The sequence below is a fragment of the Panthera uncia genome (genome assembly GCF_023721935.1).
Source record: "Panthera uncia isolate 11264 chromosome A3 unlocalized genomic scaffold, Puncia_PCG_1.0 HiC_scaffold_11, whole genome shotgun sequence".
In the NCBI taxonomy this organism is placed as follows: Eukaryota; Metazoa; Chordata; class Mammalia; order Carnivora; family Felidae; genus Panthera; species Panthera uncia.
The window spans coordinates 49,136,962-49,163,806 of NW_026057578.1; the positions used below are offsets into that span (position 1 = coordinate 49,136,962).

At 42.2% G+C, this 26,845-nt stretch overlaps 1 protein-coding gene across 1 annotated transcript in view; it reads right to left on the bottom strand.

The window, feature by feature from the left end:
* The window catches only part of ABHD12 (abhydrolase domain containing 12, lysophospholipase), an 81,614-nt gene that overhangs the window by 16,508 nt on the left and 38,261 nt on the right, over positions 1 to 26,845 (bottom strand). The window contains exons 2-4 of the mRNA XM_049650116.1: positions 11,666 to 11,790; positions 3,578 to 3,683; positions 863 to 982 (exon numbers count right to left, since the gene is read on the bottom strand). Coding sequence (XP_049506073.1) covers positions 863 to 982; positions 3,578 to 3,683; positions 11,666 to 11,790 — 351 coding nt within the window. The remainder of the gene's footprint in view (positions 1 to 862; positions 983 to 3,577; positions 3,684 to 11,665; positions 11,791 to 26,845) is intronic.

Below are 26,845 nucleotides of genomic sequence, written 5' to 3' on the forward strand. Positions count from 1 at the left end.
GGAATGACAGACCCCCACCCTGGGATGACAGAGCACCCCCTGGGACAACAGATCCTCACGGTGGGATGACAGACCCTCACCGTGGGATGACAGGGGTGGCTGATGAACAGGAGACAGCATTCCGCAGGAGTGCTGAAGTCCTAAAGTGTCACAATGACCCCTCTGAGGGACCACTGTTCCTTACTCAGAGAAACTTATTTCCTAAATCACAGGCCCTCACTTTGCCCTTTAAATTCTATCAGGAAGAAGGAAACACCCACTCTGGCCCAGAATCTGGGTCACTATGACAGAGACACAGCTTCCTCCACTCCACCTAGGTGCCAGGCTCACATAAGGGGTTTCTGGACACAGCTTCCCATACCTGCTTAACACAGGAGTTCCCAGGGTGCCTGGGTGGCTCAGTTGATTAGGCATCTGATTCTTGGTTTTGGCTTGAGTCATGATTTCATGGTTCATGGGCTCGAGCCCCAAGTCAGGCTGTATGCTGATGGTGTGGAGCCTGCTTGAGATTCTCTCTCTCTGCCCCTCCCCTGCTTGTGCTCCCTCCCTCAAAATAAATAAATAAACTTAAAAAAAAAAAAAAGGAGTTCCCAAGGAAACTGCACCTGGGCCCATCATGCACACAGCCCACTTTGCTCTGAGCCTATAGGGACACTGCTTCATGAAAGTTTCACCTTGACCCCTTTTCCCCAAACTCCATAAACACTGCCTTTTCCTGTGTTCTCAGGATGCTCCATAGCCCCACTGTCTGCACACTCCCTCACTGCAGTGGATCAGTAGAACCAACTGGGCCAGGACCTTCCCACCTCATAAAGAAGTCAGCAATCAGAGAAGACATACTGCGTGGGCTCCTCTTCCTCACCTGGTGCCTGCATTTCCGTGCAGGTACAGGATGATAGGGTGGCTGGTAGCCAAGGCATCCTCATACCACATCTGGTCCTTTCCTTGGGCGTCCTTCCACCAGACGGCAGGGACAGTGTGCCTGAAACAGAAGCAGAGCAGAGTGACATAATCAAATGATGGCAATTGTTGATAGAATGATGGAGGAACAGAGTCACAACTGAGCAGAGAACAGGACAGGAGGGCTGGAGAGACAAACTGCCCTCATCACAAGGAGAAATAACTACAGAGCTTCAAGCTACAGGGATGGTTTCTGACAGATTTCCTGACTTGCACCTGGGCCCCCTCTGGGCCACAGAAGCTCCCTCTGGTAGCAGTTGCGTGGGGCAGGGGCGAGTATGAGGTAGGGTTTCTTGCGTGTGAACTGGAGTTCTGTAAGGTACAATCTATTCTGGCTCAGTCACCAGGCCTTCACCTGGGCCTTACACAGAATGAGCACTTAATAAATACTAGCCAAGTAACATCATTTTCTCTTATACATACCTATATTTAAAAAAAATTTTTTTTAATGTTCATACATACCTATATTTTTAAACTGTACACAATTTAACTCACAATGTACTTAAGATAGTTCATGCTATCATGGGTACTAATTCAGCAACACTGATCTTTATGAGCTGGACTAGAAGCCTGGCCATCCTTAAAGCACCCTTTCTAATGCACAACACATTCAAGGGCCTGCTCACAAGGCATCTGGGAGCAGACCCATCTCTGTAGGAGGAGATGCTGCAGGCTGACATGCTGTGTGGATGCACTGGCAATAAGCCTGACTCATCCCACACCTGGCCAGGCAGGTGGGCTCGGTCTCTCTGGCCAGAACTGTCCTCTAGGAAGATGCTCCTGTTAATCTGAAGTCAGTCCACAACAAATACTTTTAATCACAGAGGAGGGTCTGTAAAACATACATTTATTAGCAAGAATGTTTGAAAGTATTAAATGGCCATTTTTTAAAATTTTCTAGCTCTTAAGTTTTAGTATTTAATTTCTAACATTTCTTTGGTTCATTCCAGAGGCTTGCATTTTGGGTGATTCTGACCATAATTATCACTCTCTGGCAATTACAAATCCATGGGATGGAAAGGCACATTTTAAAGGTGCTGGAGAACACCTGGATGGCTCAGTTGGTTACGCGTCCGACTCTTGGTTTTGGCTCAGGTCATGATCTCACAGTTCCATGAGTTTGAGCCCTATATTGGACTCTGCACTGGCAGCATGGAGCCTGCTTGGGATTCTCTCTCTACCCCCACTCTCTCTGCCCCTCCCCCACTCATGCTGTGTCTGTCTCTCTCTAAATAAACTAAAACAAAATTAAATACAAAAAATAAAGGTGCTTGAAGCTGATTCACTTCTGGGAAGCAGCCTACTCCAAACCGCAGGCTCCTAAAGGCCAGGGAAGTTCACAGTCAGAGGGGAGGGACCCTATTTTCCCAGGGCTCTCCTGCCCTCTGCCAGGTAGAGAGTTTATGCCCATAGACAAGCAACTGAGAACAAGCCTACTGCCACCCAAGGGCCCACACAGTCCTCATGAAAACACAGGGTGCAGACGTGGGCAGGCAGCAGGGGCCCAGCAGCATACAGCCTGGCTGTCACTACCCTTGGTCTCACCATTGTTGTCACTAAGTACAACCTTCTTGTGTGACTGCTGTGAGAGCTTTCAGCCTATCAGCACCACAAACACCCCTCCCGCTATATAACTGCCCTACCTGAGGAAGAGGTCCCCACTAACTCCCTGTGTCTCAAAGCACAGACCACACTAACCAGCAGGAGGGCTGACTAATTTCCTCACCAAAGAGCTCTGAGCAAAACACGCCAAGCTTCTGACTGAAGACAGAAGAGCAAAGTGTCCCATGCATACACATTGGTCAGCAAATGCAAGATTAAATTAAACCAGCAATAACAAAAGACTAGTGCCAGCATCAACTCCTAGAACAATAATCTCCCTTCCTAGTTTATATTCTTTACCCAGGACCATTAGAAATGCCTGAACTTCCCCACAGCCCACACTGGGAAGCCACCCACAGCATTTTGTTTAGAAGCATCTCACATACACAGCAGTTTTCTGTGACAGCAGAGAGAGACATTATGGCTACTGAAAGGGAAACCCAGCCACATAAAGGGGCAGTGATGCTGAGCTGCTTCTGAGAGAAAAAGGAAAACACCACAGAAAATTAGTCAATTTTAATTTAGTTGTTCAGAAACACCCACTTTTCCACAGCAAAAAAAACATGAAAATAGATTCCAAGGAGTCACAGAGAAGTCACAGAGCTTACATCCAATTTAAATTTGTGGCTCAAAAAAGTAAATATGAGGAAGATAGCAAACACCACCATTATCAACTGCTGGGAGTGCTGCACATGAAAGAAATCCAGCTATCTCCAATGTTTAGATGCTCCCTTCTCTGAGAAGAAAGGGTGCATTTCGAACCTGTGCTCATGATTCCATACTCATACTCTCCTTTTTCCCCCTGGAAATAAAGTTCTCTGCAACAAACAGCCTGGTTCACAAAGCCTTCGCTATTTGAAAATCTCAGAACAGAATTTGGTGCCATCTCATCGTGTTCCATCCATTAGGATCAAATTTAGCCAAGATCTCTGCTTTGGAAACAGGGGAGGGTGAAGATAAAAATGGATGCACAATCGTCTTGGACGACATTGGCCACACTGCCCAGCACACTCACCAGACTCCAATGGTCACGTCTTCCTCTGGCTGGAGGTAGTAATTACACGTGTGATTCAAACCTTGATCCTGCGGTTTTTTCAAGTCAATGAAATAGGGAACCCTCACTGTGGGGGGACAAAGAGATGGAAACCAGGATTAGTGGGGGCAGATGGACACACACGCACACACGTGCACACACATACAGCAGAGGCAAAGCTCTTAAGAAGCGCAAAGTCTTTTCCAAAGCAAGAATGCCAGGTGCACAGGGCCCTCCAGCCTCAGATGCAGAGCTGAGAGAGAGGGTGCTGGAATACTGCAAGCACACCTGCACATCCTCCAGCAAAGACGAGGTCTGAGTAGTGATGGTCCTCTGATGGTTGTTCAAGGTGAGAAGATACAAGTGAGGGAACGCAAGATCCCCGAAGAGCCTCAGGGACATTGTGGCCCTGAGAGAGGCTGGAGATGGGGAGGCCAGCCAGGCCTGGCTAAGCCGCAACTGAAGGCTGGAGTTAGGGTGCTGGTGGAAGGGACTGTGGGAAAAGTGACAGGCAGATGGCGTGTTCTGGAGCTGGGGCCACAGCACTCAGTGACCAAGTGATTGTGGGTATGAGTCAGTCAAGTGGGGTCCCAAAGTTTCTAAATCCATCACTTCATGCCGACAGGCCAGTGGAAGATAAGGTATGGGTGCAGGGAATCCACAGAGTCCATCCAGAGTTGAGTGACGCTGAGTGGAACTGTACAGCAGGAGCCCTAGATTTTATAGGTCGCCTGCCAAGAGGACAGGATTCTGTGGGGCACCCACACTAAGGAAAATCCGGGAGCCTTTAGCTGGAGACCAGTCAAGACCCACTGACCTGGAGGAATGTCCACGAACTACAGGCAGAAGAGCAGGGAAGGAGAGAGATGACATGTATACTGCACAGTCCTACACTGCTATTGTAAAAACAAGCAAGCAACATCACACCACCACCACCCACATGTGCCTTGTAAAGAAATACAGGAAGACACAGACCAGGCTGTTAGTGAAGAGTGTGTGTGTGTACACATGAGCACATGCACAGGGCAGATAGGGGATATTTAATTTTTCCTTTATATACTGTTGTATTTTACTTCTTGTGGCGAACACAATTTTTAAAGATATATTTAGTTAAAAATTGAAACACTTAAAAAAAACCCAAAACCTTAAGGTGCAACTTACTTTATAAAATGGCAACTCCCAAAAGGGGTAGCAACAAAGAGCAGGATGGTACTGACTAGCCAATCCCACCTTGCATAAGGGAGTCACATACCTCTGTACAGTTTTCTTTGGTGAAGAGAGTAGTTTCATCACATAACTGCATATATCCACATGGTACAAAAGTCAAACATGCTCATCTCCTGTTATCATCCCATTTGTGAGCCACAACCATTGATCTTCCACCTCAGGGCCTTTGCACTTGCTGTCCTCACAACCTGAGTGCTCTCCTGCCACATACCTGCACATCTAGCTCTCACTTCTTCAAATGCCCACTGCAGCCCACTACACATTTGCTGAAGAAATGAAATACCCCCTCGGGAGGACATGGGGGTACACACAAGCTCCTTCCCCAGAAATGCCCTGAGAATTTCACACCATGCAAGGAGACAAATCCACTCACCAAGGCTGCTGCCTGTACCTCCAGTTTCTTAACCCATCTCTTCCCTAAGAAGCAGCCTAAATTTTTTCAACTTTAATCATTCCTTTCTCTCAAAAGAAGAATGCCCATCAAAGGAGGTAGCATCACACTTCCTGGTGTTCCCACCATGCCAGCCCTGCACTGCGCATACCCTCCTGTAGTGCTTCCTGTGATGTGCATACCACCACTTCCATTTTATGGCTCTTGTTAAGTCACCAGCTCACATATCACAGAACTGAGACTTGCACCCAGGCAGTCTGGCTCCATAGCCCACACTCTTAGCTAATCAGATGGGAAGGAAGAAGAGAAATGGCTCTGATACAGACTGGCCCTACTGTCCTTTTTAGGAGTTGATTAGTGCCCCCCCAAAGAGATACACTGAAGTCCCAACCCCCAGCCCATCAGAATGTGACTTTATTTGGAAATAGGGTCTTTACAGAGATAATTAAGCTAAAGTGAGATCATGAGGTGGACCCTGATCCAGTGTAAGTGGTGTCCTCATCAAAAAGGAAAATTGGGACACTGACACAGACAAGGACAGAGGAAGACAGTGTAAAGACACCAGGAGGAGGCAGCCGCATGACCACAGAGGCAGCTACAAGCCGAGGAACACCACGGACTACCAGCCACCACCAAAGGCTAGGAGGAGGCACAGAAGGACTGTGCCCAGAGTCTCAGGGAGCATAGGCCTGTGACATATTGATTTCAGGCTTCCAGGCTCTAGAACTGGGAGAGAATAAAATTCTGTTGTTTTAAGCCAGCCAGTTTGTGGTTATTTGTTACATCTGCGCCCAAGGATGAATGTGGCCATGCTCTGGAGCTCAGATCTTACTCTGGCAATGGGACTCAGAGAAGCCTCCCTACCAGAAGGCCCTTGGAAAGGACCTCTCTTTCTTGTGCTGTTTCAGACACAGGTACCTACTCCTTCAATCTCCATTCTGGGACTTTGTTCCATGTTGTGGAAACTGAAGGCTGCAGCTTATTGGGCCAGTTCATCATCTGACAACTGTGAAGTGAAATGACTTCCTCAATAAAACTCTGAAAGCTGGAACCTGGTGCCCACTGTCCATTCCACATCCAGTCTGTCTTAATTCCACTCCTGAGGCTGGAATTACCCACCCTCCCCCTCCCACGCCAAGCAGAAAGTGGGTGTCATCAAGGACTGAGGGCACTTGGCTTCCACTGGCTCAGCTCTCAGACCTCAGGCTGGTTCTGTGTCGGAAGAGAAGGCGGCTAAGCTACTTACAAACTTCCCCAGTGCTCTGAGAGGACCCCCTACCTGTGAAAAGTGTTTAATGAGGATTAGCAGCTAATCCCAAAAGCTTCTAGGCCTGAGAAATCTAGGAACTGAGAAGCCAAATTCTACTCCAGGAGGACCTCATTCCACAAAACTTATCTTCCAGTTCACCTTTATTTCTGTTTTAGAAATATCCATGAAAAAGGAGGCAGTGAATGCACCAAGTCCAGCAAATGCCACCTGTAAACCTCTCTGGAATGAAGGTCCCTGGTCAGTCCGGGGTGTCAGAGAGCTCCAGAGAGAGTAAGTGGCCAGAGGAACCACTGGGAACTACTGGTCTGAGTCAGCAGAAACTCCACAAAGGGCCAGGTCAAGTGGTGCAAGGAGGAGGGTTGTGGGATCTGCCCAGGCCAGAACACACCTCACTCCTCGTGTCCAGGAACAAATGATTACCAGGACCCTTTGACCTCCTGTGTGATCACATCCCTTGGCCATATGACCCTCAGAGATCCTGCTTCTTCCATAGGGTTGAGTCAGGGCACAGCACAGGGCCCATTGGCAGTGCACAAGGTGTGTGGCAGGGGCAGGAGTGAGGAGTCTGGGACAGGGACAGGGACAGTGACTGAGCTCCTCATGGCTATGGATGTAAGTTCGCCCTCACATACAGCTTAACTGCACAGCCCAGGAACCCAAAACACAGGCCGCTGTGTCCACAGGCCGGCAGGGCCCAACCAGCTGCTTCAACCCTTCCTTCCCATTTTGCATTATCTGCCCCCTGGCCACACCGTCACTTATCAGCAACCACCTACCAATGCTCATGATCCCGCACAAATGGTGCTCAGTGAATAACCAGTGAGTACATAAATGAACAGAAAACAACCTCATCTATTATCCCTTCTTTATCCCATCTGGAAAATATGTGATAGGGTGAGAGGCTATGGTTGCTTAGCCATAATGGACATTTTTCACTGCCTGACATTTTAAATATTGGGGCTACCTTTCATCCCAGTCACTGATGCACTGGAAGAGTGCTAACAAGGTGCTAACAAGGGGAGGGCCAGAGGGTCCTGGGTTTTATCAAATTTTAACTACATGATGTGGGCTGTAGGGGCTTCCCTAATAAGAAAAGGGGTAAGAAAGGAAAATAGTATGGAGGTTCCCCAAAAAATTAAAAATAGAACTATCCTATGATTATACTGTGTGGATATTTACCCCCAAAATACAAAACCATTAATTCAAAAAAATATATGCATCCCCATGTTTATTACAGCATTATTTACAATTGCCAGACTATGGAAGCAGCTCAAGTGTCCACAGATAGACGAATGAATAAGGACAATGTAGCGTGTGTGTGCATGCACACACACACACACACACATACACACACACCTATTACTCAGACATAAAAAAAAGGGCCATAGTTTCCCATTGTGACAACATGGATAGATCTACAGTGTATTATGCCAAGTGAAATAATCAGAGAAAGACAAATACCATATGATTCCATTCATATGTAGAATCTAAAACAAAAACAAAAACAAATGAATAAACAAGCAAAAAGCAGAATCAGACCTACAAACACAGAGAACAAACTGATGGTTGCCAGAGAGAAGTGTTGGCGGGGGAGTAGGGAGGGGGGGACGATGGGCAAAATAGGAGAAGGGGAGTGGGAGGTACAGGATTCCAGTTCTGCAGTAAGTTAGTCACAGGGATGAAAGGCACAGCATAAGGAATAGTCAATAATACTGTAATCATGTTTATGATATACTCGTGGTAAGCACAGCCTAATTTTTAAACTTATCCAGTCACTATGCTGTATACCTGAAACTAATGTAACATTGTTTGTCAACTACACTCAAATAAAAAAAAATTTAAAAGAAAGACAGCTATCAAGGGTTAACAGGGACTGCTAAGAGGAAGGAAAAAGAGGAAGCTTAAGAATTATTGTCCCAGAGAATGTTAAAGCAAGTTGGCTGCCTTCTGCTTTAAAAACAAATATATAATTTATATATCTAACCTATTTCCAAAAAAAGGCCCAAGGTAATGTGCAGAGGAGCAGTTCTGTGCAGGCCTCTGAACTGAAACATTCCTTTCACCAAGAGATAGTTCTAGATCTGAGGGGAAAAGAACTGCAGAGAAGATAGCTAGATTTCATTACACAGCCATAAAAAAGGATGAGATCTTGCCATTTTGAGACAACACAGATGGTATATGCTAAGTGAAATAAATCAGACAGAGAAAGAGAGATACCATATGATTTCACTTACACGTGGAATCTATAAAACAAATGGAATCTACAAAACAAAAGAACAAACAAACAAAAAAACTAAAACCAGACCCACAAATACAGAGAACAAACTGGTGGTTGCCAGAGGGCAAAATAGGGGAAGGGGATGAAGAGGTACAAACTTCTAGTTAAATACATATATCATGAAGATAAAAAGTACAGCACAGGGAATACAGTCTATAATATTGTAGCAAATTAGTATACTGACAGATGGTAACTACATTTATTGTGAGGAGCCCGAGTAATGCATATAATTGTTGAAGCTCTGTGTTACACACCTGAAACTAATGTAATACTATATGCCAACTATACTTCAGTTTAACAACAAAAAAGTTATCTAGACTTCAAGACCACAAATACCGGGTATCACCCAACATCACTGAGATGGAATCATACTTTTGAACCTGAGTATGAAAAGCACATATATTTATATTTATGTGTAGAGACTCAGACAAAAGAGACCAGCAGGAAATATATAAGCAACGAAGTTAACAATTTTCTCAGAATGATTTTCTTTTTCTTCTTTACTACCATTCAGGGCTTTGCAGTTAATTTTGTTTTTGGAATGATCATATATTTTTTGCTTATGAAATATATTCAAAGTAGAATAATGCCTGAAACCATAGGAGCTAAGCTTTTTCTAAAGCTTATTTATCTGATTTATGAATTTGATTTCAGATAGATTTGGTGTGAAGTTAAGAATATATTCTTGAGGTGCCTGGGTGGCTCAGTCGGTTGAGTGTCCAACTCTAATTTCGGCTTAGGTCATGATCTCAGGGTCATGGGATGGCGCTCTGTGTCAAGGCTCTGTGCAGATCATGGAGGCTGCTTAAGATTCACTCTCTCTCCCTCTGCCCCTCTCCCCACTCACATGCTCACTCTCTCTCTAAAATAAAAATTAAAAAATATATATATATTCTTTAATCAGGTTTTGAGGCCCAAAAGACTGTTAGATTTCCTTTAGTGTCCAAATTGAAATCCACAGGATCATGATTCACATTTCGAGGAGACAAAAATGGAGGTGCTACTCCAACATGCTAGCCCTCCAGCACTGTGGGGTGAAACTTCCAAAACACTGCAGGGCTACACTCGAGACCCCCACAATCCCACAGAGGAGGTGACCTCACTACCATGCAGCAGACATGTGGAAGGAAAGGGTAAGAGACCAGCATCTCCTTGTGGAGGTGCAGAGGACTGGCCTACGAGAACCCCAAAGTTCTGTTCCTGTGGAACATCCTGCTATTTCATTAGGAAACCAACCAAGCAACATTTGTGGGCTGTATCTAAAACAGCCCAAATAACTGATTTAAAGAAAATCAATTCAATTCAAATTATTTGCTGGGACCCCACCATGTGGCAAAGACACCTGCCCAAAGCACCCAGAGGCTTACAGAGTTGGAAAAGCCATTCAATCCTAAGATCTGCCATCAGGGAATATGCAGCCCTATAACTTCATGTTTACATGTAAACTCAAACTCTCTTCTGTGCTGGACCAACTGTGGACATTTAAGAGTTAAAGTCAGAAAAATCAAAGCTCCCTTGATTTTACTATGTTGTTAGTTCTTTTTAAGTTTGTGTTTCTCACACTGGCAAAAACTTAGACAAGATAAATTCCTAGAAACTCAGCTAAGTTTGTTAGAAAAATCAAATGCCTCTTGGCATACAAGTATTTTACACTTATTTTAAGATACCAAGTAAAAAACTTACTTTAGATTTACAAAGTATTAAACATTGACCTTACTATTTCTCTTCCTCCTCCTACTGTTCCTCTTTAGAGCAGAAATGCCCTTTTAGCAGTGACTTCCAAGTTCCTGCGATTAAATCCATTATAGGCTTAACAACCCTGAACTCGTACGCCCAGGCACCTGCAGAGCTACTATAGATGACAGTTCTGGAGTCCTGACACACCTGCCCCCAGTGCCACCCCACTCTCTGAACTTGTCTCAGGCCACAGTCACACAAGAGCCATCTCAACGCCTCCTGCCTGTCCTCCTCCTCATCTTCATGAGCTTCCTCCTCCCTCCACTCTACCAGCAACCCTGCTGCCTCCTCCCACGACATCAGCCCCAGCTTCTCAGCCTCTCCTCCCAAACACACACGGTTTAAACCCACTCTTTGCAAACCAACATAGCTAAAAGCATGCACAGAGCCTGCCTTGACTGGTTTGTGCCACCTACACCTGAGCTGAAGGCCATCACTTACAGAGCACCTGCTGTGTACCAAGCACCAAGTTCTATCCTCAAATTCTAACACCCACAGACCCAACCTCTTCCTTCCTAGCCTCATCTTCTAGGTGTAAAATGATGCTCCTGGAGAGGATTATTCCCAGGATTATGTACTTGGGAGCCCTCTGCCTTCTGTTTCCTAAACTTGATACTTCTGGACCTTTCTCCTCCCACTTGCACAAAAGTAAATACACAGCATGAATAAAAACCACGCAAGATCCAAGTTAACTCAAGGAGACTACACAGCACCCATAAAGTCAGCATATAATTCCATAGAAACCAAAGCATGTCAGGCTAATTTTTGTGTTTTTTTTTTCCAGAAAAAGTCCTAATTATTTTTTTAAGGTGGTCATCTTTAAGTGGTCATCTTTTCCAAGGACAGTTAACCTCCTAGACTGCACAAGGGGCAAAGCATCTCCAACACAACAGCTTCAGAAGACTCTCCACATTGTTAACACTTTCATCCACTTCAGCTAAAGAAAGACCACTGCCCGTGCAGAAGTCACCTGTGTACACAGATACCAGCCCTGGAGAGTAATTCAGTCACTATAGCAGCCTGTGACTGGGAAGGGGCACAGGGAACTTTCTGGGTAATAGAAATGTTTCTATTTCTCGATCTGGGTGGTAGATATGCAAATATATAAATCATCATGCAAATGAACCCTTACTAAAATTAAAGGCAAAGTGGGCACGTGGTACTTACCAAAATTCAAGAAAATCAGTTTGGCCTGTATTCCAGGACATAGTTTGATGAGAAATGGAATGGCAACATACAACCCCAGAACACAGAGAAGAATCTTCCTCAGTCGGAACCACAGGCCCTTTCTCCTGTAAGAGAACAGCAGTTAACAGGTCAAAGACAGCAGGTGCAGAGGCGCCTGGGTGGCGCAGTCGGTTAAGCGTCCGACTTCAGCCAGGTCACGATCTCGCGGTCCGTGAGTTCGAGCCCCGCGTCAGGCTCTGGGCTGATGGCTCGGAGCCTGGAGCCTGTTTCTGATTCTGTGTCTCCCTCTCTCTCTGCCCCTCCCCCGTTCATGCTCTGTCTCTCTCTGTCCCAAAAAATAAATAAAAAACGTTGAAAAAAAAAAAAAAAGACAGCAGGTGCAATTTTGCTGTTTACTAACAGCTTTATCAAAATCACTAACTAAAATCCACACGTAGCTTTCCCCACAAGAATTTTGCCAGTAAGAAGACTAGCCTCCCACCTGCTTTTGTTAAAATAATCATTTTAGACAGTCTTTCAATCTGAGCTTAGAACTCTATTGCAGAGAGATGGGGAGGGTATTTTCTCCTGAAAGCCAACGAAAGGTCCTGATGATTTCCTATGCTTGTCCTGGGATCAGAATACAGCACAGACATCAGATCCTTAGCAAGTGCCAAACCTGAAGTCCAATCGTAGCTGCAGCTTCATCTCAGGAGAGTGGCCATCTCCAGGCCGCATGATCACTGTCCTGCAAGCCAGCCACAGGTGTGGGCTGCCCAATGGCTCCTCATAGGAAGCAAGAACATCAACAGAACCTGCCCAACCAGGTCCAGGGAGGGAGCAGCAGGCTGACAACAAGACTGTGGCTAACACTGCCTGTCCCTACATTCCAGCCCACGTTCTATGTGGCACCACCTGATGGAGACCCCTTCTCCAGGCACCATGAGCCAGGTCTCCAGACCTCTTCTAAGCCCACTCAGTTCCAAGACTTCCTCATCCTGTTCCCGATGCCTTTTCAAAAATGTCCCTAGTCTAGAGATTCTAAACTTCTTGGACTAAGGGTTTCTCAACAACTAAAAACCTGAAGCCCCCAAAGAGCTTCTGTTTACATGACTTATATTTATTACTATTTGTCATATGAGAAGTCATGAGGGTGCCTGGGTGGCTCAGGAGGTTAAATGTCCAACTCTTGATTTCAGCTCGGGTCATGATCTTGTAGTTGTAAGATTGAGCCCCGCTTCGGGTTCCGTGCTGGGCATGGAGCCTGCTCAGGATTCTCTCTTTCCCTCTCCCTCTGCCCCCACCCCATCCACACATACTATCTCAAATTAAAAGAAAATCTATTCATGTATCTAACAAGAAATCTATTACATGTCAATATAATTAACATTTTTAATAAAATATTATATTTTCCAATACAAAAACTTTTAGTGAGAAGAGTAGCATTAACATTTTTACAAATTTCTTTAAGCCAGACAACTTAATAGAAGACAGATGGATTCCATCTGTTTCTGCAACCAATCTACAGATGATACCACACATCATGTAGCATCTGGAAAACTCAGATAATGAGTGAAAAATGCAAATAACATCTTAGGGTTATTATGAAAATCATTTTGGCCTTGTGGACATTCTTAAAGGATCTTGCAGAGCACCCTTGGGAACTGCTGTTCTTACAAACCAAGTCCAAACCTTAGTGGGGCTGTTTATCTCTGGACTGTTACCAAAATAACTATGTAAGGTGGTTTTAAATATATACCTGGAACTGCTGACACATGCAGTAACACAGATGCATCTCAAAAGCATTCTGCTAAATTAAATAAGACAGACACAAAAGACTACATTCTGTATAATTCCATTTGTCTAAAATTCTAGAAGGGAGAGGTACCTAGCTGGCTCAGTCAGAACAGTGTGGGACTCTTGATCTAGTAGGGGTCATGAGTTCAAGCCCCATGCTGGATATAGAGATTGCTTAAAAAAACATTCTAGGGGTGCCTGAGTGGCTCAATAAGCATCCAACTCTTGATTTTGGCTCAGGTCATAATTTTGTGGTTCATGGGTTCAAGCCCTGCATTGGGCTCTGCACTGGCAGTGTGAAGCCTGCTTGGGATTCTCTCTCCCTCTTCTCTGCCCCTCCCCCTCCCCCACTAGTACTCACTTTCTCTCCCTCTCAATAAATAAACTTTAAAACAATTCTAGAAGAGGCATAACTATAGGGACAGAAAAACAGAACAGTGGTAGCTGGAAGGTAGAGGGAGATTGCAAGGGGCACAGGGAACTTTTAGAGTGATTGAAATAATTTTATCTTGATTGTGGTTACACATCTGTATGTGTAAATAATATCTCAATAAAGCTGATGACAAACATGCATATCTGATAACAAAATTCATTCACTCATTCAACTGGTTTAATCAATGCTATTACTGAGTACCTAGCACTCTTTGGGCAGTAGATACTAAGGGCAGCAAAGGAGGGCATCTATATCCATGCTGCACTCCCAGCTCAGCTGGACAGACACAGAGATCTGAGACAGGCACCTGGTACAAGGTGATCCAACCCAGTCTGGGCTGCCACTGGGCCACTGGGAGGAAACACTTAAGTTAGGAATATTGGAATTAACTAGATCATATGGAAGAACAGTTTAAATGGCGTCTTAAATTCCATTCACAATCTGTCCTTTCAGTGATGACGGGTGTACAACATTGTGGTTAAAGGTGCTGGCTCTGAAGTCAGATGATCTAGTCCAACATCCAACCTAGCACTTAATAGCTGTGCAATCTTGGACAAGTTATTTAACATCTCTGAGCTGTGGTTTCCTCCCTGCACGAAAGGCATAAAAATGGTACCTCCTTCATGAGGCTCCTGGGAGGATTACACAATAATACATGTAGATTGCATACCTGAGTCCCAGGTCCACAATATAGCTAAGCTGTTATCACCATCTTCTTATTCTCATTAAAGGAAAGAACATAGTGGGCATAGTTAAGGACCCTGAAAAGGAAGGTTGGGCACAATGTGAGAGGTCCAAAGAGGCCAAGAAGAATTCAGACTTCATTCTGAGAGAAAATGGAGAGCCCATAACAAAGAAAATAGCCTGCAATCAAATGCACAGCCATCGAACACCAGATGCAAAGCTCACGCTTGTGTCCTCTGCTTCACACATTGGCGATTCCTATGTCCCTCACACAATTTGTTCACTCAGCCTCCAGAGCCTGCATAAATCTGCTCAACTGTAAGGTATTCAAGTAGCTCGTAATTTTATGTCCTCAGTGAAAGGAAAGCATATGCCCACACAAAGACTTGATAAAAAAAACATTCACAGAAGTTTTACTCAAAACAACCACTGAAATAATGCAAATGTCTATCAACGGGTGAATGGATAAACAAACCATAGTTTGTTCTTAGAATGGAACACTACACACACAATAAAAGGAGCTAACTATTGATAACATGCAACCATGGATGAATCTCAAAATAATTATACTGAGTGAAAGAAGCCCAACAATATTGCCCAGGACACTAGCAGACTGCTGTTTTGATATATCAGTTCACCTAAAAAAGTATTCCTATTCATTAGTAAAGTCAACATTGTATTTTCTGTGCTATTTCAGGGTGGTTCTTCTTCATAGATGGTGGCTTTTCATCTTCCTCATATTTTGGAATAGTTTATATAAGATGGAAACTGTTCCTTATAAAGTTAAAAGAATTTATCAAGAAGAAATAAGGATGATATAAACAATGGGGAAAAGATATAATTTACTTCATCTCTTTACTTAAGTAATTATTACCTACTTCTTGTGACAATTTTGTTAATTTTCTCAGAAATTCCTTTAGTTGCAACCCTTACTTATTGCTGGTAGTATTGCTATTAATGTACTTACCCTTGCTAGAAGCATTCCTTGTTCTTGATTACTGATAAGAATGAGCATTTCCCACACAGCTGAAGAAAGCATCACCTTCATTTAGCACCTGCACGTGACCTGGTGTAATCACGGAGGTCCACCTTTCTCTATGCTGCACCCATCCTCATGAAGAGGAAAAATTTTTGCCATAGCTTGAACAATGATTCAGTATACATGTCTTTAGAGGTTACTCATATTATCAGTACCATAAACAGATAACCAGAAGCACTTGTCAAGAAATAGAAAGGAGCTGTAGAAACAAATATAATGAAGAGACTTAGGATATAGCCCATCAGGGGAGCCTGGGTGGCTCAGTCAGCTAAGTGTCTGACTCTTGATTTCAGCTCAGGTTGTGATCCCAGTGTCATGGGATTGAGCCACGCATCCAGCTTGGCACTAAGCATGGAGCCTGCTTGGGATTCCCCCCACCCCTTGCCTCTCTTCCCCACTCATGCTCTCTCTCACTCTCTCAAATAAAATAAAATTTAAAAAAAGGATATAGCCCATCAGTTACATTCTTGGGCATTTATTCCAAAGAAATGAAGACTTAATTTCATGCAGGAACTTGTACATGTATGTTTATAGCAGCTCTATTCATAATAGCCCCAACTCAGATGTCTTTCAAGAAGTGAATGGATAAACAAACTGTCCATACTGGCCATGGAATACTACATAGCCATAAAAAGGAACGAACTATTGATTGTGCAACAACTTGGATGAACCTGGGAATTATACTGAGCTTAAAAAGTCAATCAATCCCAAAAGGTGACATTTTGTAAGTTCATTTATAAAAATGTTCTTGAAATGACAAAGTGATAGAGATGGAGACAAGACTAGTGGTTGCCTGGGTTTAGGGAGGGGAGGGAGAGGGTGAGGGTGGCAATAAAGGGTAGCGCAAAGGAGCCTGGTTGGGTGGGTGGGGGTACAGATTAGTACCTTGATGTGACAGTGGTTCCACAAAGCTACACATGTAATGAGACTGGACAGCATTACACACACACACACACACACACACACACACACACACCCCTACACACACACACGAGTGTATTTTTAACTGGTGGAATCTGAATAAGCTCTTGGATTGCATCGATGGCAATCTCCTTAGGCTGATTTTGTACTATGGTTGTGTTATGTTACATCAAATTGAAGAAGGCTGGTGGATGGGAACAGTGGACACCATTGTACATTTCAGTACAATTTCTATGAATCTATAATTATTTCAAAATAAAAAAAAAGGAAAGTAACACAAAATCTAAAAGACAGAAAGTACAATATAAGTAATCATTAATAAATCTGACCAATCTGCTGGACTTCATGTTACCTCAATCTGTCCAATATTAGCCCCATTTTCACAGAGCACAAAGCAAGTCCCAAGGATTTGAGTAACTTGCCTCCGGACAAGAAGCCTAGCAAAGTGTGTGGGGGCAGGCCATGCTGACATCCCCATGTTCTTCCAGGACTACTGAGGATCCCCCATTCCTTCATCCTGGCCTCTCCTTCTGGAGAAGCAGCCCAAACCAGAGGTAAGAGGCCCAGAGTACCCAATGTGCAATCTGGGATTTTCTCCCAACTAAAGATAGATGTTTCTGACAGGGGACTTTTTAACAAATTATTCTAGAAAAGAAAAATTTGTGCAATTTACACCTTTCTGCTGCCTCCTTAGAAGGGTAGATCCTGAAGCAAGACTTGGCTGGACTGGTTGGTAAGGACGTGAGAGGGAGCCAAGACCTGTACCTAAGAGGGAGCGCGGGATGGAAAAAGGCCACAGAAAGGCCAAGGGGTCTGGGCAAGCAAGCCAGGAGCCCAAGGGGAAATGGGGAGGCTGAAGGCTGATGTTCAGCTGGTTCCAGCGTGGTCCTGGTGATCAATAGAACACACAGCAGTGAGCCCAGAAATAGAGCCACATAAATACAGTTAACTGATCTTTGAAAGTAATACAATGGGAAATAAAGAGTCTGGTCTACAGATGGTGCTATAATAAGTGGATATCCACATGATAAAAAAGGAATCTAGACATAGACTTATACCCTTCACAAAAATGAACTCATAATGGCTCATAGAGCTACATGTATAATGTGAAGCTATCAAATTCCTACAAGATGGCAGAAGAAAACATAAGTGACCTGGGGTGGGGGGGGGGAGTGGTGGTGGTGGTGAAGACTTCTTAGATACCACCTCAAAGGTACAATCCACTAAAGAAATAACTGATAAGTTACACTTTATTCAAATTAAAAACTTCTGCTCTATGACAGTATTAAGAGAATGACAAGAGAAGCTACAGACTGGGAGAAAATATTTGCAAAAGACACATCTGATAAAAGACTACTGTATAAAATACACAAAGGATTTTCTTAATTAATTTATTTTTTAATTTATATCCAAGTCAGTTAGCATATAATGCAACAATGGTTTCAGGAGTAGATTCCTTAACACCCCTTACCCATTTATCCCAGCACCCCTCCAGCAACCCTCTGTTTCTCTAAGAAACTCTTTTAAAGTTTCTTATGTTTTGTCCCCCTCCCTGTTTCTATATTACTTTTGCTTCCCTTCCCTTATGTTCATCTGCTTTGTATCTTAAATCCCTCATATGAATGAAGTCATATCATATTTGTCTTTCTCTAATTTTGCTTAGCATAATACCCTCTAGTTCCATCCACATAGTTGCAAATGGCAAGATTTCATTCTTTTTGATTGCCGAGTAATACTCCATTGTATATATATGTATATACACCACATCTTCATCCATCGATGGATATCTGGGCTCTTTCCATACTTTGGCTATTGTTGATAGCGTGGCTATAAACATTGGGGTGAATGTGCCCCTTTGAAACAGCATACCTGCATCCCTTGGATAGACACCTACTAGTGCAATTGCTGGGTTGTAGGGTAGTTCTATTTTTATTTTTTTGAGGAACCTCCATATGGTATTCTAGAGTGGCTGCACCAACTTGCATTCCCCTCATCAGTGCAAAAGAGATCCTCTTTGTCTGCATCCTTGTCAACATCTGTTGTTGCCTGAGTAGTTAATGTTAGCCATTCTGACAGGTGTGAGGTGGTATCTCATTGTGGTTTTGATTTGTATTTTCCTGATGATGAATGATGTTGAGCATTTTTTCATGTGTTGGTTGGCCATCTGGTTGTCTTCTTTAGAACAGTGTCTATTCATGTCTTTTGCCCATTTCTTCACTGGATTGTTTTTGGGGTGTTGAGTTTGATAAGTTCTTTATAGATTTTGGATACTAACCCTTTATCTGATATGTCATTTGAAAATATCTTCTCCTATTCCGTTGGTTGCCTTTTAGTTTTGCTGATTGTTTCCTTCACTGTGCAGAAGCTTTTCATTTTGATGAGGTCCCAATAGTTCATTTTTGCTTTTGTTTCCCTTGCCTCTGGAGACATGTTGAATAAGAAGTTGCTGCAGCCAAAGTCAAAGAGGTTTTTTCCTGCTTTCTCCTCAAGGATTTTGATGGCTTCCTGTCTTACATTTAGGTCTTTCATCCATTTTGAGTTTATTTTTATGTATGGTGTAAGAAAGTGGTCCAAGTTCATTTTTCTGCATGTCGCTGTCTAGTTTTCCCAGCACCATTTGCTGAAGAGACTGTCTTTATTCCATTGGATATTCTTTCCTGCTTTGTCAAAGATTAGCTGGCCATATATTTTGGGTTCATTTCTGGGTTCGTTCTCTATTCTGTTCCATTGATCTGAGTGTCTTTTCTTGTGCCAGTGCCATACTGTCTTGATGATTACAGCTTTGTAATACAGCTTGAAGTCTGGGATTGTGATGCCTCCTGCTTTGGTTTTCTTTTTCAAGATTGCTTTGGCTATTCGGGGTCTTTTCTGGTTCTATACAAATGTTAGGACTGTTTTTGCTCTAGCTCTGTGAAGAATGCTGGTGTTATTTTGATAGGGATTGCTACAAAGGACTCTTAACATTTCTCAACAATGAGAAAATAACCCAATTTGAAAAAGGGCAAGAGACCTGAACCTCTTCAAAGAAGGTATACAGATGAGAAGTATGTGAAAAAAGGCTGAACATCATATGTTATTGGGGAATTGTACATTAAAACAATGAGATACCACTATACACATATTACAATGGCCAAAACCCAAAATATGTACGATGCCAAATACTGGTGAGGACGTGAAACAATGGGAACTCTCAATGCTGGCAGGAACACAAAAGGGTTCAGCCTCATTGGGAGACAGTTTGGCGCTTTCTTAGAAAACTAAATATACTCTTACCATGCCATCTGGCAATCGCACTCCTTGATATTCAGCCAAATGAGTAGAAAATCTAAGTCCACACAAAAACCTGTTCACAAATATTTATAGTAGCTTTATTCATAATTGTTCAAAGCTGGAAACAATGAACATGTCCTCCAGTAGGTAAATGCATACACAAACTGTGGTACAACCAAACAATGGGATGTTACTTAGCCTAAAATGAAATGAGCCACCTAACCATGAAAGGACATAGAGGAAACTTAGTATTACTCAGTGGAACTTAATGTTACTGAGTGAAAGAATCCAATCTGAAAGGACTACATACTGTGTGATCACAGCTATATTACACCTTAGAAAAGGCAAAACTATGGAGACAGTAAAAAAATTAGTGGTTGCCAGAGGTTAGCAGGGATGGAAGGATGAGCAGGCAGAGCACAGAGGATTTTTAGGGCAGTGAAACTATTCTACCTGACACTACAAATGGTAGGGATATGTCATTACACATTTGTTACAACCTCCAAATGTACAACACCAAGCTAACCCTAATGTAAACTATAGACTTTGAATGATGATATGTGACTATAGGCTCATTGACTGTAATAAATGTATTATTGTGGTATGGGATGTCAGTAGTTGGGGAGGTTGCATGTGTGGGGCAGAGGTATACTGCAAGTGTCTGTACTTCCTGTTCGATTTTGCCAGGAACCTGAAGCTACTCTAAAAACAAAGTTTAAGATAGTCAAACTCATAGAATCAGAATAGAATGGTGGTTGTCAGAGGCTGCAAGGAGAGGGAAATTGGAGATATTAATCAAATGTATCAAGTCTTGGGGCACCTGGGTGGCTCAGTCAGTTAGGCGTCTGACTCTTGATTTCGACTCAGGTCATGATCTCACAGTTGGTGAGGTTGAGCCCCATGTTGGGTTCTGCACTGACAGCATAGAGCCTCCTTGGGATTCTCTCTCTCTCTCCCTTTCTCTCTGCCCCTCCCCTACTCTTTCTCTCTCTCTCAAAATAAATTAATAAACTTAAAAAAATGCATGAAGTCTCAATCATGTAAGATGATTAAGTTCAAGAGATCTACTACACAACATCACTATACAACATCATCCCTACATGTAGCTAACAATACCACATTGTACACTTCACATCTTAAAAGAATAGATATGTTAAGTGTTTTTATGACAATAAAATAAAATTTAACAATACAGTTGTTGTTTTTTCAAAAATGAACAACAACAAAAATGTTTCTTGTAGCTATCAAGTGTTTCAAGACTCCTCAGGAAACCTGAAACCAAAGATCGGAAATGAGGACAGTGCAGGAGTGGCAATTAGTGATTAGTAACTTTAGATGGAAACAAAAGCAAACAGCACACTAAGAAATTCACAGAACAAAACTATTTCATTTTGAAAACCCCATAGCTCTTGTTTTAGAAAATTTATACCATTATTTTAATCAGAAAATTATTGACTTGTAAATAAGTTCTGCAAGAGTCTCATAACTAAAGGACAAAGTTTTTATAATCTAGAAATAGAGCCTGTATGGATTTCATCAAGGTACTCCTCTCTCCCAGACTGTAATGGTTCTCTATCTGCCTGTGAATGCTCCTGGATGGGTCTTTGGGGCATACTTCATTCCTTCTCATCCTGGCAGCTTTTTCTTGTAGAAGACATGAGTTTCTAGATTTCTTCTTTCTTTCTTTCTTTATCTTTTTAATTTGAGAGAGAGAGATAGAGGGCATGTGAGCCAGAGAGAGGGGGAGAGGGATAGAGAGCGTGAATCCCAAGCAGGCTCCACGTTCAGCACAGAGCCTGATGTGGGGCTTGGTCCCACAGCCTGGAACCACGACTTCAGCAGAAATCAATAGTCAGACGTTTAATCGACTGAGTCACCCATGCACCATGAGTTTCTAGCTTTCTGCAGCTATTTCTTAATATGAATACAGGCACACCTTGCTTTATTGTGCTTCACTTTACTGTGAACAGATAGGAGTTTTTACAAATTTGTGGCAACACTGCATTGAGCACATTTATTGGTTACATTTTTCCAACAGCATCTGCTCCCTTCATGTCTCTGTGTCACATTTTGGTAAGCCTCACAATTATTTCAGACCTTTTCATTATTATTATATTTGTTATGGTGATCTGTGATCACTGATTAGGACTTGCTGAAAGCTCAGATGATGGTTAGCAATTTTTAGCAATACAATATTTTTAATTAAGTTACATATATTTTTTAGACACAATACTATTATCCACTTAATAGAAAACAGTGTAAACATAACTTTTATACAACTTTAACTTTTACATACACTGGGAAACAAAAAAATTCACTTGATTAGCTTTATTCTTTTTTTTATTACATTTTTTTTATATTTATTTTTTTGAGAGAGAAACAGAGTGAGAACAGGGAAGGGCAGAGAGAAGAGGGAGACACAGAATCCGAAGCAGGCTCTAGGCTCTGAGCTGTCAGCACAGAGCCTGACGCAGGGAATGACCTGAGCTGAAATTGGACACTTAACCGACTGAGCCACCCAGGCTCCAATTAGCTTTATTCTGATATTTGTTTTATTGGTGGTCTAGAACTAAACCTGTAGTATCTCCAAAGTATGCCTGTATTTAATAACTATACATTCTTTTACTACCTGAGAGTATAAGTCCTCATAATGTAATTCCTCTAGATTTTATTTGAATCAGTGCTATGGTCAGGAATAAATCTTGTCAGCAAGTCTGAAAATCTTTTCAAAAGGCATACAGAGAAAAAAAAAAGTCTATTACACTTGTATAATTGGCAAGATAAAAATGTTTCCATGTGTAAAAAAAGTTCAAACATAAGAAATACAAAATTGATTAACAAATCCATGAGCTATTTCTTCAAGAAAAAGCAAGAAAAAAAACAGTAAGTTTTGGTCTTGAAAGAGAATATACAAAATTAGGGATCAGAAAAGTGAGATATCATATTACTTCACTCATATGAGGACTTTAAGAGACAAAACAGATGAACATAAGGGAAGGGAAACAAAAATAATATAAGAACAGGGAGGCGGACAAAACATAAGAGACTCATAAATATGGAGAACAGATGGTTATTGGAGGGGTTGTGGGAGGGGGGGATGGGCTAAATGGGTAAGGGGCACTAAGGAATCTACTCCTGAAATCATTGTTTCACTATATGGTAACTAATTTGGATATAAATTTAAAAATATATAAATAAATAAATAAACAAACAAATAAATAAAACATTGGTTTCTGCACTGACACAGCTGAAAACCTTATTTAATAGTGTCAAAAATCCACTTTGATTGAAATTCACTGAATTCATTTTAGTATGCACTCATGGGCTAACACCTGCAATGTGAAAAACAACTCAATATTCTCATGATGTCAACCTGGGCCGGGGCAGAAAGAGGGAGGGACTAGAGAGAAAGCAAGGAGTACAGCTGTCCCTGGGTGTGGGAGGAGAAAGTCTTAGATAATTGATGCAGGCTCAGATGCCACCAGGGACCAAGCAGGTAAATGGAAAGACAGGAAGCAGTCTCCTCTCCAATCAGGAGGAGACAGATGTTTTACGCTCTGAAGTAAACTTTATACCATTTCTGGTGGTGATCAGTCCCACCACAGCACTATATAACAGGGCTCCTAGACCTGCTGTGCCCACACCCCTGCAAAGAGGCAGCGTGCAGCCTAGGCGCAGGCAGTTGGACGTGTTTCCACTCCTGGCATGAAAAGCAAGCATGTGAGAACTTGAGGACCTGACTTTTGTCTTTCTTTACATGTTTCAGACAATATCTAGACCAGTCATCTCCCACTCTTTTTGCTGTCTGACCCTCATAAGAATTCTAAAACTGTACTTCTTTGCACATTTTATTTTTTTAAATGTTTACGTATTTGAGAGAAAGAATGCAAGCAGGGGAGGGGCAGAGAGAAAGGGAAAGAATTCCAAGCAGGCTCCATGCTCTTAGAGCAGAGCCTGATGCAGGGCTTGATCTCACGACTATGATATCATGACCTGAGCTGAAATCCAGAGTGAGACACTTAACCCACTGAGCCACTCACCAGTGGGTGAGACTTGAACTCACAACCTAAGAGATCAAGAGTCACAGGCTCTACTGACTGAGCCAGCCAGGCATCCCTCTTTGCACATTTTAAAGTTGACATCTAAAGCTTGTTATAAGCTGGGGCGCATGGATGGCTCAGTCGGTTGAGTGTCTGACTTCAGCTGGAGTCATGATCTTACAGCTGTGGGTTCGAGCCCCACATCGGGCTCTGTGCTGACAGCTTGGACTTGGAGTCTGCTTTGGATTCTGTGTCTCCCAGTCTCTCTGCCCCTCCCCTGCTCATGCTCTGTCTCTCTCAAAAATAAATAAACATTAAAAAAAAAAAATAGGGGCACCTGGGTGGCTCAGTCAGTTAAGCATCCGACTTCAGCTCAGGGCATGATCTCACAGTTCGTGGGTTGGAGCCCCACATCTGGCTCTGTGCTGACAGCTCAGAGCATGGACCCTGCTTCAGATTCCGTGTCTCCCTCTCTCTCTCTGCCCCTCCCCTCCTCGCGTTCTGTCTCTCTCTCTCAAAATCAAACATTAAAAAAAAACTTTTTTAAATAATAAAATTTGTTATAAGTTTAATAGGGTGCCTGGCTTGCTCAAAGAGTGTGCAACTCCTCATTTGCAGTTGTGAGTTGGAGCCCCACTCACAGTACTCACAGTGGAGTACTTACTTACTTACTAAATAAATAAATAAATAAATAAATAAATTGTAAGTTTAAAGTTAAGTTTATTTTTTTTAATTTTAATTTTTTTTAAATTTATATTTGAGAGAGAGAGAGAGAGCGAGCGAGCGAGCATGAGCAGGGGAGGGTAGAGAGCCAGAGACAGAATCTGAAGCAGGCTCCAGGTTCGGAGCCGCAAGCTATCAGCACAGAACCCAATGCAGGGCTCAAACCCACAGCAGTGAGATCATGACCTGAGCCGAAGTCAGATGCTTACCTGATTGAGCCACCCAGGCGCCCCTAAAAGTTAAGTTTAAATAGGATATAAGTTTTGGTACATAGTAAATATTGATGATTTAAAATATACCTCTCTTAAATGTATGCAACAGAATCAAAATACCATATTGACTTCATACCTATCATCATCCCCTCTGAAAATACATGAATATGCTAATTACTAGGTCAGAAATCTGTGGTTTCCTTTTTTACTTGAATTTATATTCCCATTTTGCTTCCCAGAATATTATCCTAATAAGCATATTTTATGCTTTGAACTATTTGTTGATATTCTTATCATATCCCCCTTGAGCAAAAATATGTGTATAAACAGAAATAAAAAACTTAAATATTTCTAGCAATAAGACTCTACATTGAAACTGTTTTATTCTGGTTGGAGTCATCATTACAATTATTAACACACATATTAGTCAAGGTGACAAATATATTTTGACAAATGCACCTAAAATTGAGATGGATTGCAGTACTTTTCCAAGTGCATCGTGCATCTAGATATATTATTACTTACTGACAGGATAAGGCAGAGGTTAGCATTAATTCTTTTTCTATTTTTGGTTTTTAAAATTGTAAGTGCCAGGGACTTCTCAGTAAATGGGAATGGAAGTTTAGTATTATTGCCACCACTTCTTTTCATTCCTTCAGGGTTATATGCCAAAAATCTTAGAGTGAAAAAAATATATTTTTGATGAACTGGTAGCTCAATTAAGCCCTTTTTAATTTTTGTTGACAGCCAAGAATTTAACACCACTTGACTTGCAAAATAATTTTACGCCATCATTAGACATTCACTATTTCTCAGTGTTTACCAAGAGGTGAGCCCTCTTCCCCACTCAGCCTTGATCTTGGTCTGCCTTTAGCAAGGATCCTGAGAAGTCACCTCCTCCACCCTGATATCTGATCAAGCCTCTCATCCCCAACCTTTGATATCTCAGTCCTGGTCCTGCTATTAGCAACAATTAGACCAATTTAGTAAGAATCCCTTCATACTTGACATGTCCTCTTAGTAATTTTCCATCCATTGATCCATTTAACTCTACTCATTGGCTATAAATCCCAAGCTGTCTCCTCAAAAGGGATTCCACACTGGACTGTACATGAAACTTCCTTTCCCACCTGGCTTCTCCTTCTGCTTCCTCTATCCCTCCATCCACACCCAGGCCTCTCCCTTCCCACTCTGGCCTCTCACTTCCCTATAGTCACTAGGACCTGCCTCCATTGAGGGCTCTCAAGAGACTCAGAGACCAGCAAAAGCAACCACCCGAGGCTAAAGAGGATTAGAAACAGATTGAATATTTTACCCCCTTGGTTGTGGTTTAGAAACACCTGGACTGCTGCTCAGATTTTTTCCAAAAAGCCCCTCACCCAAACTTCCATCTATAGCTAACATTATACATCAGAGGAGATGATAATCTTAAAAGCCTCCTCCACAAATATTATAAAGAGCATTAGCCCTCATATTAAGTAGGTCCCCTTAACTTATTCCATCTCCCAAAACACAATTAATATAAAGCCATGAAGTGGGGCTGAGAACAAACTCTTACATAAGCTAGTGAGTTTTGTATTACTGTATTTATGCCTGACTCATGGCTAGAATTTTAGAATAAAAGCAGTAAGATCTCTCTTTGCATCTGTTGGTATTTTATGTATGTATGCATGTATGTATGTATGTACACATGTTATGTATATGTGATATTTTCCCATCTCCAGATGGTATACCAAATTAAGTTATAAAATCCCTTAAAAGAGCTCTATTCTAATTGACATAAGAGAAATAAGCACTGATATAAGTTTAAATATTCCTAAAACTCCCAGAAATATAGGAACTAACCCAATGTTTTTCAAGTTTATGTGTAAAGATTAGTTTGATATTGTCAGTTTAATAAAAACAGGTATGTCTTCTGAGTTATCAGCATTAAGTATAATATGAACATACACTGTTATTCTACTTGGGTTTATTTGTCAAATAATCTATCTACTAGATGTTTAAGATCATACCAATTATAAATTCAACCTAAGAAGAAATCATAAGTAAATTTGCAGTAAA